The sequence below is a fragment of the Sarcophilus harrisii genome, chromosome 3 (genome assembly GCF_902635505.1).
Source record: "Sarcophilus harrisii chromosome 3, mSarHar1.11, whole genome shotgun sequence".
NCBI classification, from domain to species: Eukaryota; Metazoa; Chordata; class Mammalia; order Dasyuromorphia; family Dasyuridae; genus Sarcophilus; species Sarcophilus harrisii.
In genome coordinates this window covers 535,063,976-535,081,597 of record NC_045428.1, presented here as the reverse complement: position 1 = coordinate 535,081,597, position 17,622 = coordinate 535,063,976, and the positions used below count along the sequence as shown (strand labels likewise).

Below are 17,622 nucleotides of genomic sequence, written 5' to 3'. Positions count from 1 at the left end.
TATTATTATCCTATATCTTATGAAGAAGACATAGTTAGAGCATCATTCCCTCATTCTTGGAAACTCTCTCTTAATGCCTTCTAAGACTACATCCAAGATTTTTAGATATCCTGCCATATCACAGTGGACTCAAATTGAACGTTTTGTCCATGAAAACCCACTGAAACTAATCTTTTTCAGACCAACTACTGTATAATAATGCTTACTTCACTTTACTATTTAGTCATTTTTCAGTTATCTGACTTCATTATCCCATTTGCAGTTTTCTTGGCAAATGGTTTGTCATTTTACTCTGAAACTCATTTTACAAATGAGAAATTGAGGAAAACTGGGTTAAGTGACTTGACCAGAGTCACATAGCTAATAAGGATTTGAGGTGAGATTTGAATTCATGAAGATGAGTTTTCCAAACTCCAGATCCAGCACTCTATCCATTTTGCTACTTGGTTTGCAGTTCCATTCCACAGTAAAAATATTAAGTTGTGTTGACACTCTTACATATGTTTAAGCTCAAAAATTTAATGGTACATATTTATCTTTATTGTGATACTTTCATTATAGACTTGCCTAAATTGAGTGTGGGTGAGGCTGGGAATATGATCCTGGCTGCATATGCTACAAGGGGAGGATGAAGAAGTTTTCTACTCCTGAACATAATACCATTCAACTGAGAGAATGCCAAGAACTTTTTAAAAAGAAAGGAAGAGATGGAATGCTGAATAAAAAACACCAATTTCCCATGCCATATGGTATAGTATTTATGAAAATTTGACTGCAGTCACACTGATACATCCTAGAGTCTCTTACTTACACCTGTTGGATATACAGATTGAAGCTAAGAATCATTTCAGATCAACAAACCAAAGATGGTTTTTGCTCAGGTAAAAGATTAGTGCCAGATAAAGTCACATTTCAAAGGTTATTTCTCATGGGAGGCAGAATTAGAAAGACAAACTGACTCAGTTCCTGGAGTTAAACTTGACCCCAATTTTCCAAAATAAATTATCTTGTGATTAGAAAAGCTCAAGATTTCATGAACATGCTAGCTCCTGTGGCAGCAACTGAAAGAAGAATTAAACTTCCAAAGTTTGAGGAGTTACCTGCTAAATAGGGGAAAGTTTCTTGATGTAAGGATAATCATGAAGGCTTGAGAGAGATGTCCACCCTAGGTGTACTAGTATTATCTTTTGAATTAATTTACAATACTCTGGTTAAAATTTTACATAACACAATGATTCACAAGTGATTGAGGTACATAATAATTCAATGAAGAAAATAAACTAATGAATATAGGAACATTATGAACCAGAATGTTACTCAAAAAATCCATGATAAGCTAGAGACATATTCCACTACACAAAGTGTGGAAAACTAAAGGGGGAGAAGTATCTCATTTTAACCCAAGAATTCCCTTTGAAGCTGGATGGAACAGCTCCCTTTGGTGTCTATCCAGCCATTGTGGTTGTATGGAATCTTGACTATCATCTCAACATCATGCCCTCCCACAAGAATTTCAGAATTAAGAGTTTCCTTGACAAGAAAGCAGTTACTATTGTTCAACTCCTCAATGAATTCAAATGAAAACCAGCAATAAGATCAGATACAGCTCAAAGAGAAGACATTAGAGAACCAAGCTGGATTTATAAAGGATGTGAACCCAATGACACATATATGATGCCCATCAGTTGGAAAGTAGTTGAATAAGTTATGTGATATGAACGTTATGTATTATTATGGCTCTCTAAGATATGATCAGCAAAATGATTTCAGAGAGATTTGGAGAGACTTACATGAACTGATGCTAAGTGAAGTGAATAGAACCAAGAGAACATTGTTCACAGCAATAAGATTCTGTGATGATCAACTCTGATGGACTTGGCTTGTTTCAATAATGAAATGATTCAGGCCAATTCCAACAGACTTGTGATAGAAAGAGCCATCTGCATTCAGAAAGAGGACCAGGGGGACTGAATGCAGATCACAACATAATATTTTCTCCTTTTTGTTGTTGTTTGCTTGCTTTTTGTTTTATTTCTCATTTTTTTCCCTTTTTGATTTGATTTTTCTTGTGTAACATGATAATTTTGGAAATATGTTTAGAGGAATTGCACATGTTTAACCTATATTGGATTGCTTGCAGTCTTGGGAGAAGGATGGGGAGAAGGAAAAGAGTAAAAAAATTGGGACAAAAGGTTTTTGCAAGGGTGAATGTTGAAAACTATTTTTACATATACTTTGAAAATAAAAAAGTATCATTTAAAAAAAGAATTTGTTCCTTTCCTTTGTGTTTTCATGGACTGAATTCATGAGTTCAGTAATAAGTGTATAAGTGATATATTTTGAATTTTTACCATCTGCCTACCTGTCTGTGTAGTAATTATATGTTTGAGGTTATGCTATAAAAGATAATAATAATTATAATATAAATTATATTTCCATACAATAAAACAAGTTTTCTACTTAAGTCAAGACCTATGCTCAACACTTGTCCCAATCATGTGATCCTAAGAAGAAAAGCTCTTTAACTTCTCTGAAATTGTTTCTTGCTGGACAAAAGGAAGGTAAAAAGAGAGCACCCACTTCATGTGGTTGATATAAGAATCAAATGATATATTGCTCCCCCCCCAGCCTTCAATATAAGTTTTCAGCGTTATAAAATCAGAAACTATCCAAAATAGATTATAAATGTTGGATATAATTAGATTTTCTTTAAAGAGTTAGAAGTCATTCCTGATTCCAAATAGACCTTACTTTAAGTAAATTGAATCTCTAAAAGTTTAACTTAATAAATTCTAATCTCTGGGGTAAAGAGGAGAGGGAGGAGATGAAGAAATCTCTGCAGGGTTATTAATGAGATTGGATACTTTCCTGTGTCTATATAGGTTATACGATTCCCCTTTTTGGGTCATTAGTGGCCCAGAACTCAAGGGTGCTTAGAAAAAAAAACCATCTGGGTTTTCTTCTCTCTCAGGGAATTTGGTCAGGATATTTCAAGATCTTCCTATCTTCCATACCTGCTGGACTTTCTGACTCAGAATCTATGAAAAAGGGCAGAAAGAGATCTTTACCCAGCATGCCAGTTATGTCTGTAGAAGGCTGAGTGTTTCTTGACTAGGAAGAGACAGTGATAGTATATGCTTAACCTGTGATGAGTGATGGGTAGGAATCCAGTCTTAGGGTAGTTAAGGAAATCAGAAGAACTAAACAATTCCTGACCCACATGCATATTGTCACATAGTCATATAAGCAATTCCATACATATGTACAAAACATAAGCACACTGGCACAAAGGGACCCAGTCAGATACACATACACATATAAATGCATTTTCTCATATGTACATAAGCACTAACAAACACATGATCACACTTCCAAATAATCATCCTACCAGTAAGCAACAAAATTGACTGGTAGAGAAAGAACCTATCAACCTTAGAAAAAACAAGAAAATAGTCTAAACTAAGACTGGGAGATGCAGAGACTGGCGGAGATCCAGGAAGTCTACATGTAAGTACAAGATAAATTGGACACACTTAAACAACATTTCATGTGTAAAAGTCTAAATATTCTAAGCCAATTAGTGTTCCAGGGCAACTAGAATAATTTTCTCTGTCTTAGTTGCACTTATAGGCACAGTGTTAATAACAAGAAAGGTAATAGTTCAATTGTCTTCTCTGAAGCAAATGTGGATATTGGTGTGAATTATCTTAGTTGAAGAGAAAAGTGAATAGGATTAGCAAGTACTATATATTTTATGAGGATTGGCTAATGAATTGGGAATTTCAGATTGGAGAAGAGAAGGCTCAGGGTGAAAATCATTAGATTTATTCTCCTTTAGCAAGAGGGGCAAAATTATTGCTTAATGGAGAATCTGATTTCAGCTCAAGACAAGGAAACTTATTCTGATTATATTCAATTTAACACTTTATTACTAAGTTCCTACTTAGATAGAAGATAACAGGAGTCATAAAATATAAAGAGCCATCCTTGGAATCAGGAAGCTGTTTGTTATTTTTCATTGTATCTGCCTATCCATGACCCCATTAGAGGGTTTTTTGTTTTTTGTTTTTTTGACTGGGATGATTTACCATTTCCTTCTCAAGTTAATTTGACAGATGAAAAAAAAAATGAGGTAAACAAGATTTAAGTGATTGCCCAGGATCACACAACTAGTTTCTGAAGCTAGATCTGAACTCAAGTAAAGGAGTCTTCATATTTAAATGCTAATTGATCATATAAATAACCAAACTAACAGAAATCCTACAATTATCTCAAAAGATATAGAAAATACATTTGACAAAATACAATATCCATTCCTGCTAAAAACACTAGAGAGCATAGGAATAAATGGAGTCTTCCTTAGAATGATAAATAGCATCTATCTAAAATCATCAGCAAGCATTTTATGTACTGAGGATGAGCTAGAAGCATTCCCAATAATAACAGGTGACATAAAGTTGTCAATTATCACAACTCTTATTCAATATTGTACAAGAAATGTTATTTTTAGCATTAAGAGAAGACAAAGAAATTTAAGGCAATAGAGTGGGTAATGAGGAAACAAATTTAATTGCTGACACACAGCAATGTAACTGAGGATGATGTACAGAAGAAATGGATACAATAAAATAATTTCATTTTTTCTAAAACTGAGAAAAAACTTTTAAAAAGTAGTTTTTTAACTGTGCTCCTTTTAGAGGACACATGTCTAAATGCAAGAAATATTTTGATTCAATGCAGTGGAAAACTTTCTAATAATTAAAACTGCCAAAAAGGGAAAGAGATGACAATGGAAGGAGTCAGTTCTCTATACCTATAAGTCTTCATACATTCTTGGTAACATAGATGATTATTTGCTAGGAATATGAAAAAAAGAATACCTATAGAGAGGTAGGAGTGATGGCTTTTGTAGGCCTTTCCAACCCTGAAATTCATTTAAAACTATGATATCCATTTATATAGCAATTTAAGATTTAATCAATCAAAAACATTTATTAAACTTCTACTATGTATCAAGTACTGGGCTAGGCACAGAGGGATACCAAAAAAAAATATCTCCATCCTCAAAGAAATTACATTATTTGGGAGTGATAACATCAATAGGTAATAAATATTAACAAAACAAATGCAAGGTAATAGAAGAGAGATGCTAGTATATAGGGAGGGTCAGGAAAGGACTCAGAGAAGAAAGCACTTAAAATGAGCTTAGCAAAACTAGAATTTTTTAAGAAGTGGTGATAAGAAGGGAGTGCATACCAGGCATGGGGGAGATTGTACATGGATACAAAGGTGAGATATGGGGGGGGAACCCTAGAAATATCTGTTTAAATTTTTTTTTAAGTTTTCAGTATGTATATATGTATGTATTACACACACACACACACACACATATATATATATATATATATATAATATAGATATAGATATATAAATGCTATATAGAGAGAGATAGATATAGATATAACACTGACCAGACGTGGAGTGATTTTGAACCCTGCCTCAGACATTTAGGAAGTATATTACCCTAAGCAATAACTTAACCTCTGTTTGCTTAATTTCCTGATTTGTAAATTTATGGTATTGGAGTAGATGGTCCCTAAAGTTAATTTCAATTCTAGGTCTGTATGTATATGTCTGTATGTATAGGTATGTGTGTGTGTGTGTGTGTGTATATATATATATATATATATATACACATACACATATAAACATTTATACATAGTCTTTCTGGAAAATAAGTCTAGAAAGGTTTTGAAGGACTTTAAATTACAAACAAAGGATTCTGTATTTGATCATAGAACTAATAGGATAAGACTGTAAACATAGGCACTACTATGTCTTGTATCAGCAGATATGTAGTGAATTGAAATTGAGAGGGGAATGACTAGAGATAGGGAAATTAAATAAAAGTTCTTGAAATGACTCTAAATTTTCAAATCTGGTTGACCAGAAAGATAATAGTATCCTCAACCAAAACAGGGAAATTCAGAAGAAGAATTTGGTTTGGAGAGAGAAATAATAAGTTATATTTCTGGATTTATTGAGTGTAAAAAGCACTTTACTCACATCAACCCTAGGTGCTTAGTCAGTTAAGCATTTATCAATATTTACTGTGTGAGAGGCACTTTCTTAAGTATTAGAGATAAGAAGAAAAATGAAATACAGTCTCTGTTCTTAAGGACAAGTTTAATTGGGGGGGGGAGAGAATATGTAAACAATTGAATGTTAAAAAAAAGTTATAGACATGATAAATTAGAAATAACAGACAAAAGACACTATTATACCTGACTACATATATATATTATATAAACATATATGCATAGAAAGCATTAATATTTATGTAAATAGTGTTTTAAGATTTGCAAAGTGTTTTATGAATATAATCTAATTTGACCATTAATACAATCGTGAAAGGTAGGTGCTATTAATATTACCATTTTACAGTCAGATAGAGATTGAGTACCCTTGCCCATGGTCACACAGTCTATAAGACTGAATTTGAACTCAGGTCTTCCTAAATCTGAATTTATGGCTTCTCTAGTCACTATACCATTCAGATGTCTCTAGAATTAAGGGATGGAGGTGTCAGAAAAAAAAAAAGCTTTTTGTAGAAATTGGATTTCTGGGTTGTAAGATCATCATTTCATAAACAAGAAAAGTAAGATTCAGAGACAGTTAAGTGATGCCCAAAGCTTAGGTTTTAAGCTTTATACATTATTCCTGCAGCAGATACAACACTGAATGAACTGAAGTGAGGAACATCTGAGTTTGAATCCTGCCTCAGACATTTACTAGGTATGTGACCCTGGACAAGTCATTTAACCTCTTGCTCAATTTCCTCATCTATAAAATTAAGGAGTTGGAGTAGATGATCCCTAAAGTTATTTCCAGTTTTAGGTCTGTGATTTCATGGTTGAGTTGACACATCTACAAAATGTAAAATCTCAATTTAAATCCTGTAGTACTCAAAATCCCTGACTTTAAGACCAGCACTTTTTCTGTTATATCCAATGACTATATATGGAGAGGTATTAGATGCATTTGACCTTTGAAAAGATTGTGAAAAGCAAATCTGATAATTTAGGAATTTATGTAGGGATTATCCTCTGGGCCTTGGCTCTTTGAAATCTGCTTTTGGTTTGTCAAAGTCCTACCTAAGCTAACCCACTTTTGCCTTTCAGGTCTTATATTTTACTCCCATATATGTAGTCTTTGATCCAGTAATATTGGCTTCTTGGCTGTTCAACAAAGAATAGATTTGGAACATTTTCCCTTTCCTCCACTCTGACTACTGACTTCCTGACTTCCTGACTTCCTGATTTTCACCTTCTACAGGAAGCCTTCCCCAAAACCCTTTTAATTCCAGTACTTTTCTTTTTAAATTGTTTCCTATTTTTCCTTGTATATAGTTACTTTGATATATATTTGCTTGTTGTTTCCCATTCAACTGTATAGCTCCCTGAGGGCAGACAGAGTTTGTTTTTATTTTTGTTTTTGCTTTTCTTTTTGTATTCCCACTTCGTAGCACAATATCAGGCATAGAGTAGACATGTAATAAATGTTGATTTGTTATTTGATTGATAGCAACACAAAAACAAAAAACCTCATCTTGTTCAAAATTTCAACTTGGGTAACAAACACCTTCTCCATGAAGTTTCCCTGATCCCTTCAGCTGAAAATGTTCTCTCTTACCTTAGATTTCTTAGAGCTCTTTGATTAGAGACACCCTTTTCCCTTATTATTCTCCAACTTAAAATTATTTGTTTAGATGCCTCAATTCTTCTGAAAGAATTTCATTCTCATCAGGCTGGGGTTGATGCTGTTTTCACCTTTGTGGGCAAGGCTAGAATATAGCAGGTAAATGATAAATTTCATGATTCTTGGTAGTAAAACATGAGAGAAAAGATGAGATCTTCTGTCTGGGAGTTGTGTAGAGCCTCTTTCATCAGAGGACTGGCCATGTAGCAATAATATTTGGAAGAAGAGGTAAGATGGTCCCAGGTCTAGATTAGATGGGAAAGGGAAGGTAAAAAGCTGCTCCTTGACAAAACTAGGAGCATTTGTGGAGATAACTTTGGAAACATAATTTCTTTAATGAGAAAAAAAAATGTGTTTGTTTTAAATTTTTTGCTTATTTTAAACATTCTTTTTTTTTAAATTTTGAGTTCCAAATATTCTTCCTCCCTCCCACTTTTTTTGTCCACCCACTGAGAAGGGAAGCAATATAAAATTGTACATGTGAGATATTATGTAAAAGACATTTCCATATTTTTAAGTAATTTTTTAAAAGCAAGAAAAAATAGGGAGAAAATTTTCCTTCAATTTCTATTTTACCCTCTGGATCTAATATTACCAGGGCAGTTTTCCTTGATAACTTCTTGAAATATGATGTATAGGTTTTGTTTAATCATGGGTTTCAGGTAGCACAATAATTTTTAAATTAACTCTTCTTCATCTATTTTGCACATCAGTTTTTTTTTCAGATTTTAAATTTATCTTCTACTTTTTCATTCTTTTCAATTTAATTATTTCTTAATATCTTATGGAGTCACAAGCTTCCACTTGCCCAATTCTAATTTTTAAGGAATGATTTTCTTCAATTCCAATAAATTTTGTATATCTTTTCCTCCATTTGGCTAATTTTATTTTTATGAATTTCTTTTCTTCAGCTAATTTTAACTACTTTTCTGTTTGGCCTGTTGTGCTTTTTAAAAGGAGTTCTTTTCTTTAGTGATTTTGTGATAACTATCTTACCATTATGCCAATTCTGTTTTTAAGATGTTTTCTTCAGTATTGTTGTGCCTCTTTTTTTACCAAGATAGTACTTCTCTTTTCATAATTTTCTTGTATCACTCTCAGTTCTTTTTTTTTTCAGTGTTCCCTCTAACACTAATCATTTTCTTTAAGGATTTCAGGGATTCTTTTTTTTCAATTTATTTATTTAATAGCCTTTTATTTACAGGTTATATGTATGGGTAACTTTATAACATTGACAATTGCCAAACCTCTTGTTCCAAATTTTTCCCCTCTTTCCTCCCACTCCCTCCCCCAGATGGCAAGATGACCAGTAGATGTTAAATATATTAAAATATAAATTAGATACACAATAAGTATACATGACCAAACCGTTATTTTGCTGTACAAAAAGAATCAGACTCGATTTCAGGAATTCTTATTGGCCTTTGGTCCACTTGGCATAAATCTTTAAGGATTTGTTTGTAGCTGTTTTATATTGTTTTCTTCTGAGTCTATATCTTGGCCTTCCTTGCCACCATAGTAGCTTTTATGGTCAAATTTTATTATTCCTATTCTGGTTTGCTCATTTTTTTTCAGCTTTTTTTTTTTTAACTTAGAAGTTTATGTTAAAGTTGGGTTCTGCTCACCTAAGAGTGAAGGGAAACTATCCAAAATTTCAAGATTTTCCATGCTGCTATTTTTCAGAACTACTTCTGGCTGGGAGAAATTTGTTAGTTTTTGATGAAGATAGTGTGATGTAGGTGTGATGCAGGTTAAGGTGTGGTCACTACTCTCTTGGTCAATAATTTGGCCTTTAACCAAGAAGGGCCTTTCTCTTGTAGTCACAAAGACTAGTGCTTCTCTTTGCCTTGAAAATGAAAGCAGGTTCCCTGTTCCCTGTGACCAGTCTCTAGTTCTCCTCCACAATCTAGAACTCAAAACAGCATATGAAAAATAGAGTTGTCAGTCAGTGCTAGCTGAATGCAGTGCCACCAAAGGGTCATTTGTAAACTCTTTCTGAGCAGTTATATGACCCCTTTATTGTTTCTGGGCTGAGAGCTTTCAAAGGCTGCTGCTATTATAGTTGCTGTTGCTGATCTGCATATGTGGGCTCTAGACACGTCCCCACTCTGATTTCATAAATTCTTCATCTGACCTCCTCAGTTTTCTTTGACCAAAAAAAAAAACTCACCCTGACCTTTGGTTGGCTCTTTTGCTCCAAAATTTTATTTTAGGTGTTATTTTAAAGATGCTTGGAGGTGAATATTGCTAGAGAATTCAACTGAGTTGCCTCTATTCCATCATTTTAGCATCACTTAAAACTTAAAAATCTGTTTTGTTTGTTTTTAGGGACAATATCACCATCAACAACCTCTTTTGACTAAAAGTGAGTGGCTATGTCTGTTTCCAACAGCAGCAACTCCCTCCCAACTACTATATTCTTAACAGGTATTCCAGGATTAGAGCACGCCTACATGTGGATATCCATTCCCTTCTGTGCCATGTATATGGTGGCTCTGACCGGGAACTTGATCCTCATTTTGGTCATATCTATTGATCACAGTCTCCACAGTCCAATGTACCTTTTCCTCTGTCTACTCTCATTCACAGACTTAGCCCTCAGTTCCACTACGGTGCCCAAAATGTTGGCAATCCTGTGGCTTCATGCTGGTCAGATCACTTTTGGAGGCTGTCTGGCCCAGATGTTCTTTGTCCACTCCATATTTGCTTTAGAGTCCTCTGTCCTCCTGGCTATGGCATTTGACCGCTATGTGGCCATCTGCAACCCATTGAGATACACAACCATCCTCAATCACGGTGTCATTGTCAAGATTGCCCTTGCTGGATTAATTAGGAGTGTGACTATTGTCTCCCCATTCATCTTCCTGTTGCAGAGGCTCCCATATTGTGGGCACCATATCATGGCCCACACATACTGTGAACATATGGGCATTGCCCGGCTGGCCTGTGCTGATATCACAGTGAATATTGTCTATGGCCTGACTGTGGCCCTCTTGGCCATGGGTTTGGATTCTATGCTCATAGCAATATCTTATTCTGTCATTCTCCATGCTGTATTCCGTCTTCCATCCCGTGAGGCACGACGCAAGGCTCTAGGAACGTGTGGGACCCATATTGGAGTCATCCTTGTTTTCTATATACCTGCTTTCTTCTCTTTCCTCACTCATCGCTTTGGCCGCCATCGTGTCCCCAGACATGTCCATATTTTTCTGGCCAACCTCTATGTGTTGGTGCCACCTGTGCTCAACCCCATTATCTATGGGGCCAAAACCAAAGAGATCCAGAGAAGAATCCTGAGGCTAATGTCTCCAGGCCAAGACTTTGTTTGATTTTCTGAACAATGGGGAAAATGGTTACTTGATAGATGAATAGAATGAATACATATGTACATACATATACATACACACTATATATGTGTGTGTATATATATATATATATATATATATATATATATATGTATCAGGACTTTAAAAAAAATGAGAGAAAATGTATGGAATCAGAACTGGATTGATTCCCAGCTTTGACACTTATGAGATATGCTATCCCAAATTAGTCATTTAACATCTTCTTCCCCCTTTGTGAAATAGAGATGTTAATAAAACCTGTTTAATTACCTCATAAGAAATATTGTGAGGGAATTATTTTGTAAATCTGAATCCTGTTTCTCCCCACTACTTACTATTCTTCCTCCCTTTCAGTAGATTAAGGGCAAAGATCTGCTCCAAAGGGAATATATTTGGTGACAAAGGAGAAAAAGTCTTTATCTGTTTTTCTTTACAAAACTTTAGTTTAGGGGACACTTTGGCAGGCTTTCTTATATTCTTCAGTCTCTTGGCAGGGAAATATCAAATCTCCTAGACCTTAAAAAGTCTCTTCTCTTCTTAGTTGCTACTAACCTTATGATATCTTTTCTTACTAGGTCACTACGCCTCATACTCCATACACTTGTTAGAAATTTTGCTAGAGGCTTAACCTAAAGGTCTTCAGCTCCATCATTTCTTTTCCTAAGCCTAAGTAAATATCATAGGGTCTTGAGTTCTGATGCTGGAATGATGATATGGATTAATGGAAATAATAGCATGGACATAATGAAGGTCTTTATTTTCAAAAATTGATCCAAGAACATTATGGACACACTTAAACTTGTCTTTGGGGTGAGATTAGAAATGACAGTCCCAGAGACCTGGATTACAGACAGACAAATGCAATCATAAACATGAGCACACACAAGTACATGGATAGAGACATCTCTAAGAACAGAACAATATTTATCTTGCTCCTTCCTAGAGGGCCTAGGCTGTGTGGTAGATATTAGTTCTTGGTGTTATTCAGGTCAAATTGACCTAAACCTTCCTGCTCCCTTCAATCCTACCCCTGGGGATTCATAATAGGCAACAGAAAAGAAACAAACTCTAATCTACCAATCTACTCTGTTTTTTACACGATCAGCCTAGTATCACACATATACACAGTCACACACAGTTTTTTACACTCCTATTCATGCCTTATTTCTCATGTACTCATCTCTTATATGCATATGCAGTCTATTATATGCATGACTCTTATACATGCATACCTTGAGCCTCCCAATGCATTTACGATGTCTTGTACTTTCTCATGCATACATGTTCTGAATCTTTTTTCACTTAGTATAACATAAACATATATATACACCACATACATACATACACAAACATACACAATACCCCTCAATGGTCATCTAGCTTAAGCCATGTCTGAAAAAGAACCTCATTATTGCACAACTAACAACTGATCATCCAGCCTTTCTTCAAAGGCAGAATTTTGCTTGCAGGGCTAGCTGATTGTCAAATGATCATTGTACAGTGTACAAAAGGGAAAAACCATCAGGAAAATAAAAGTTAAAATAGTATGTATGCTTCAATCTACAATTGGTATCCATAGTCCTTTACCTGGATATAGATGCTATTTTCCATCACAAGTTTTTTGGGATGTCTCTTCAAGTCTTCCCTTCTCCAGGCTTTATACCCCCCAGCAACTCTAAAAGATCTTCATATGGCATCATCTCTAGATACTTCACTATCTCATTTACTCTCTTCTGGAACCTCTCTAGTTTATTAATATCTTTCTTTATACTGGTGTCCAGGACTGCTCAATAGTATCCAGAAGTAACTAGCTGTCACAAAGGATAGAGTACTGTTTCTAGGATCCAGAAATCTTGAGTCTGGGCTTCAGACTTTTTTTGCAGTATGATCATGGGCAAGAAGCTGAACAAGTTCTGTCTCTCTCAGTTCACCAACTGTAAAGTCCTATATAAATGCTAGCTTTCATCACTACCCTAGATATTTTATTATGGGAACAAAGTTAGAGTATTTTTTTCTTATTCCTGGAACCTGGCTTTCAATGCATCATAAGACTGAATTAATTAATTTTCATTTTTGTTTTTGTTTTTGTCCCCATATGACAGTGGAATCATGCTGAATTTGTTGTCCACTCAGACCCCCTAATGTTTGTTCTGGCCACCTGTTGTCCAACAATGACTGCTCCATTTTATTGTTATCCAGTCATTGTTCATTTGTGCCTGACTCTTTATAATCCCATTTGAGGTTTTTTTTTTTTTTTTTCAGAGATACTGGATAGGGGTTTGCCTTTTGTTTTTCCTGAGGCAAATGGGGTTAAGTGACTTGCCCAGAGTCACACAGTCAGTAACTATTAAGTGTCTGAGGCTGGATTTGAACTCAGATTCTCTTGACTTCAGAGACAGTTCTCTATTTACTGAGTCACCTAGCTGCCCCACGGTTTGCCATTTTCTTCTCGATCAAATTTTAGAGATAGCAAATGGGGTTAAGTGACTTGACCAGGGTCACACATAACTAATAAGTGTTTGAGATCAGACATGAACTAATGAAGATGAGTTTTCCAAGATTTCAAGCCCAGTATTCTATCTATTTTGCTACTTAGCCATCCTGTATTATAAATAATAAATTGTGTTGACACATTTTATATATGCTTGGGCTCAAAAAAGTAATGATGTATGTTTATCTTTATACTGACACTCTCTTTATAGACTTGTCTAAACTGAGGATAGATGAGGTTGGGAATGTGGTCCTAGCTGTATGCTAGATAAGGAAATTGAAGAAGTTGTCTGGGCGTAATGGCATTCAATTGAGAGAATGCCATGAACTTTTGAAAAGTTTTGAAAAAGAAAAGAAAAAGGTGGAATGCACAATAAAGGATACTAATTTCCTATGCCATGTGATATAATATTTATGGAAATCTGACTGCAGTCACATTGGTGTAGCCTAAAGTCTCTTACCTATACCTGTTGGACGTACAGATTAAAGCTAAGAATCATATCAGATCAATAAACAAAAACAGTTAACAATGGCAGCAACCAAAGATGGTATTTGTACAAGTGAAAGATTAGTTTAAGATACAATCACATTTCTATGGTTCCTCAAGAGAGGCAAAATTGGGGGGGGGAATGATCCTGAGTTCCTAGAGTCAAACTCCCCCCAAAAAAAAAACTACCTTGTAGTTAGAAAAGCTCCAGGTTTTATGACTTTGTTAAGCTCCTCTGTCATCAACTGGAAGAATTAAACTTCCAAGATTGCGGTTAGGAGGGGTGGGGGAGTTACCTGCTAAAAAGGGAGATGCTTTCTGATATGAAAAAAATAATGAGGGCTAGAGAGAAATGCCTATTAGTGTTTACAGTACTCTGATTAAAGTTTTACATAATACAATGATTCACAAGTGACTAAGGTACACAGTAACTCAATATTGGAAATAAGGCAATGAGTAGAAACATAATGAACAAGAATGTCATTGGAAAAAATCTATAGTAAACTATATACATGGGGAGATCAAAAGAGAGAGAGAAGTATCTAGTTTTAACCTTAGAGTTCCCTTTGAAGATGAATAGAACAGCGCCCAATTTTGCCCATCCAGTGAAGAAGATTGGATGAAATCTTGGCTATCATGTCCTCCCCTAAGATTTTCAGAATTGAGTTTCCTTGACATGAAGCAGAAGGAAAATTGTACCACTTCTCAATGGACAAATGAAAACTAGCTATTAAGATCACCTCAAAAAAGAGATATTAGATAATAGACCTGAATTTATAAAGGATACGAACACAATGACATACTCTATACCAAGACTAAATTCTTTGCCATGCCATCCATTCATTAATGCATCAACTCATCTTGATAAGAAGTAAATGTTTTTGTCCCCCCATTTTTGAAGATGGCAGCTAACATGCAGACTTTTTATTACTGTTTAGGAGTTTATTCTTCCTTTGATGTTTTCATGGACTGAATTCATGAGTTCAGTAATAAGTATGTATGTGATACATTTTGAATTGCTACCATCTGCCTATTCCTGATTACTTGGAATTATGATCATGTGGTTGTTAGTGTTTATATACATATGTGAATGTGCATATATGTCTTACTGCATCTCTGTCACTGTATGCTTATGTTTTGTACATACATATGGAATAGCATACATGATTGTGTAACAACATGCATGTGAGTCTCTGTATGTGGGCCAAGAATTTGTATAATATCTGTATGTTTGTGGTTATCCTATAAGAAATAGTGTATATAATAAAACAAGCTATTCTACTTAAGTCAAGAAGACTTTTATTCAAAGCCTGATACAAAGAAAAGAAAGTCCGTGTCCCTAAAAAGAAAGGTTATTTAACTTCTCTGAATTTCTTTCCTGCTGTATAAAAACAAGATAAAAATGGGAGGACCCACCTCATAAGATTGATGTGAAAATCAAATGAGATAATGCTTTTTTCCAGCTTTTACTACGAACCATTAGGATTACATTATCAGGAGCTATCCCAGATAGATTATGAATGTTGGATATGAAATTGAAGATTTTTTTAAAGTTAGGAGTCATTCCTGATAACAAGTAGACTAAGTAAATTGAATATTTAAAAGTTCAACTTTTTATGTTCTAAGTATTGTTGTATGAGAGGGGAGAGGGGATATAAAGAAATATATTCCAGGTTAATAATGAAAGATGGGAGCTTCTTTTCTAAACATGAGAATAATATGATTCTTCTCTTTGGGTCATTAGTGGCCAATGCCAAAGGCATTTAGAGAAAAAAATAACCATCTGAGTTTTCTTTTTTCTTAGGAAATTTGATCCTGATATTTCAGGACCCTCTTGTCTTCCATTTCCACCAGCTTCTATTAAAAAGGGCAGAAAGATATTACTTCTCAGAGTACCAGTTGTTTGAGTAGAAGGTTGAATGTTCCTTAACTAGAAAGACAGAGTGGTACCTGGAACATGCTGGTCTGGTGGTGAGTGATGGGCAGGATTCCAGTCAGGAATTTATTAATTTATTTTATTTTTTATAATTTTATAATGTATAATTATATTTATAAATAAAATAATGTATTAATTTCCTTAATAAATTAGTAGAAATGAAGAATTCTTGGCCCACATGCATGCTATTATACAATCATACATGCAATTCCATACATATATATAAAACACAAGCATACAGGGATGGAAATACCCAGTAAGATATATATGTACATTCACATACATACACAAACACTAACAACCACATGATCATAGTTCCAAGTAATCAGCTTTTGTAGAGGGTCACAGATAGTGGGGGAACTCTGGGTGAGGTATAAGATCCTTCAGCCCAGAGGGAACCTGCTGACAATGTCTGGTTTGGCTCCCCACCTCCCCTAAGGGCTCTCAGCCTTCCTGAGAAGTCAGGGGGCAGTGACAACCTGTGTTGTGATTGAAGCAGAGATACTAGGTGGAACAGTGATACCAGCTGGCAAACTACATACAATAGCAAGTTGTTTATGTGGTCCCACGTGCGCAGTATATACTTGGCGCACGCCCAGTGTTGTTTTTGTTATATAAGAGTATGAAGGTATAAAAAGGGGACAGACCTTGTAAATAAATGGACTCCATTTTTCCATTTTTCCACCATCCTCAGGAGTCCTGCCTCATCACTTTTCCACTAGGAAAATATATTTTAATCACCCTAGCATGGAGGCTCTAGAAATCACTGTCCATTTTGTTACCCCAACTTGGCAGCTCTAGAAAGCAGGATATTTTAATCACCCCAGTGTGTGGGCTCTGGAAAGCAGGACATAACAAGCTTGCAGATGAACAACAAAGTATACTTGAAAAGAAAGAAGCTTAGAACTTGGCGGGGAGAGGGAACCAAGAACACAGCCTATGGTAAGGTCGGGAGATGCAAAACCTAGAGGAAATCCAAGAAGTTCACATATAAGTACAAGACAAGGTTGGTGCAACTAAACAACATTTCAAGTGTAAATGTCAGAAGAATTTGATCAATTGTAGATTTGACATATGACAGGCAGTGTTCCAGGGCAACCAGAATAGTTTTCTCTGTCTTTAATTGCATTAATAGACACAGTATTAAGAACTAAGAGGCAATAGTTCTACTGAAGCAAATGTGGATAATGATGCTAGGACCTAAGGACTTAATTAAAGAGAAAAGTGTCTAGGATTAGTATATAATATGGATCTTATGAGATTGGCTAAATGAACTGAGATTTTAGATTGGAGAAGAGAAGGCTCAGGGTGAAAATCACACTGGTCATCAAATATTTAAAGAAAGAATTATTACATGTGAAAGATGTCTTAGATTTAATCTCCTTTACTAAAAAGGGCAAAATTAATGCTTAATGGAGAAAATTCTTCCTCACACTTCTTATAGAGTCTTATTTCAGCTCAATACAAGGACACATAGGGATAATATTCAATTTAACACATTATTACTAAGTCCCTATAATGTAAAAGATAAGAGGAGTCATAGACTATAAAGAGCCATCCTTGCAATCAGGAAGTTGATTTTATTGTTGTTGTTGCTGTTTTTCAAT

The 17,622-nt window shown here is 35.0% G+C and overlaps 1 protein-coding gene and 1 pseudogene across 1 annotated transcript; both read left to right on the top strand.

Moving 5' to 3' along the window:
- Positions 1-1,494: 1,494 nt before the first annotated feature.
- Positions 1,495-1,646, top strand: LOC100930428 (annotated as a pseudogene).
- An 8,487-nt stretch (positions 1,647-10,133) lies between these two features.
- LOC100930173 (olfactory receptor 52D1) lies at positions 10,134-11,087 on the top strand. The gene has a single exon (XM_003764849.1). The coding sequence runs from the start codon at positions 10,134-10,136 to the stop codon at positions 11,085-11,087; it is 954 nt and encodes a 317-aa protein (XP_003764897.1).
- The last annotated feature ends 6,535 nt before the right edge of the window (positions 11,088-17,622 follow it).

Coding starts and splice junctions, on each gene's coding strand:
- LOC100930173 (XM_003764849.1), top strand. CDS start 10,134: ATGTCTGTTTCCAACAGCAGCAACTCCCTCCCAACTACTATATTCTTA.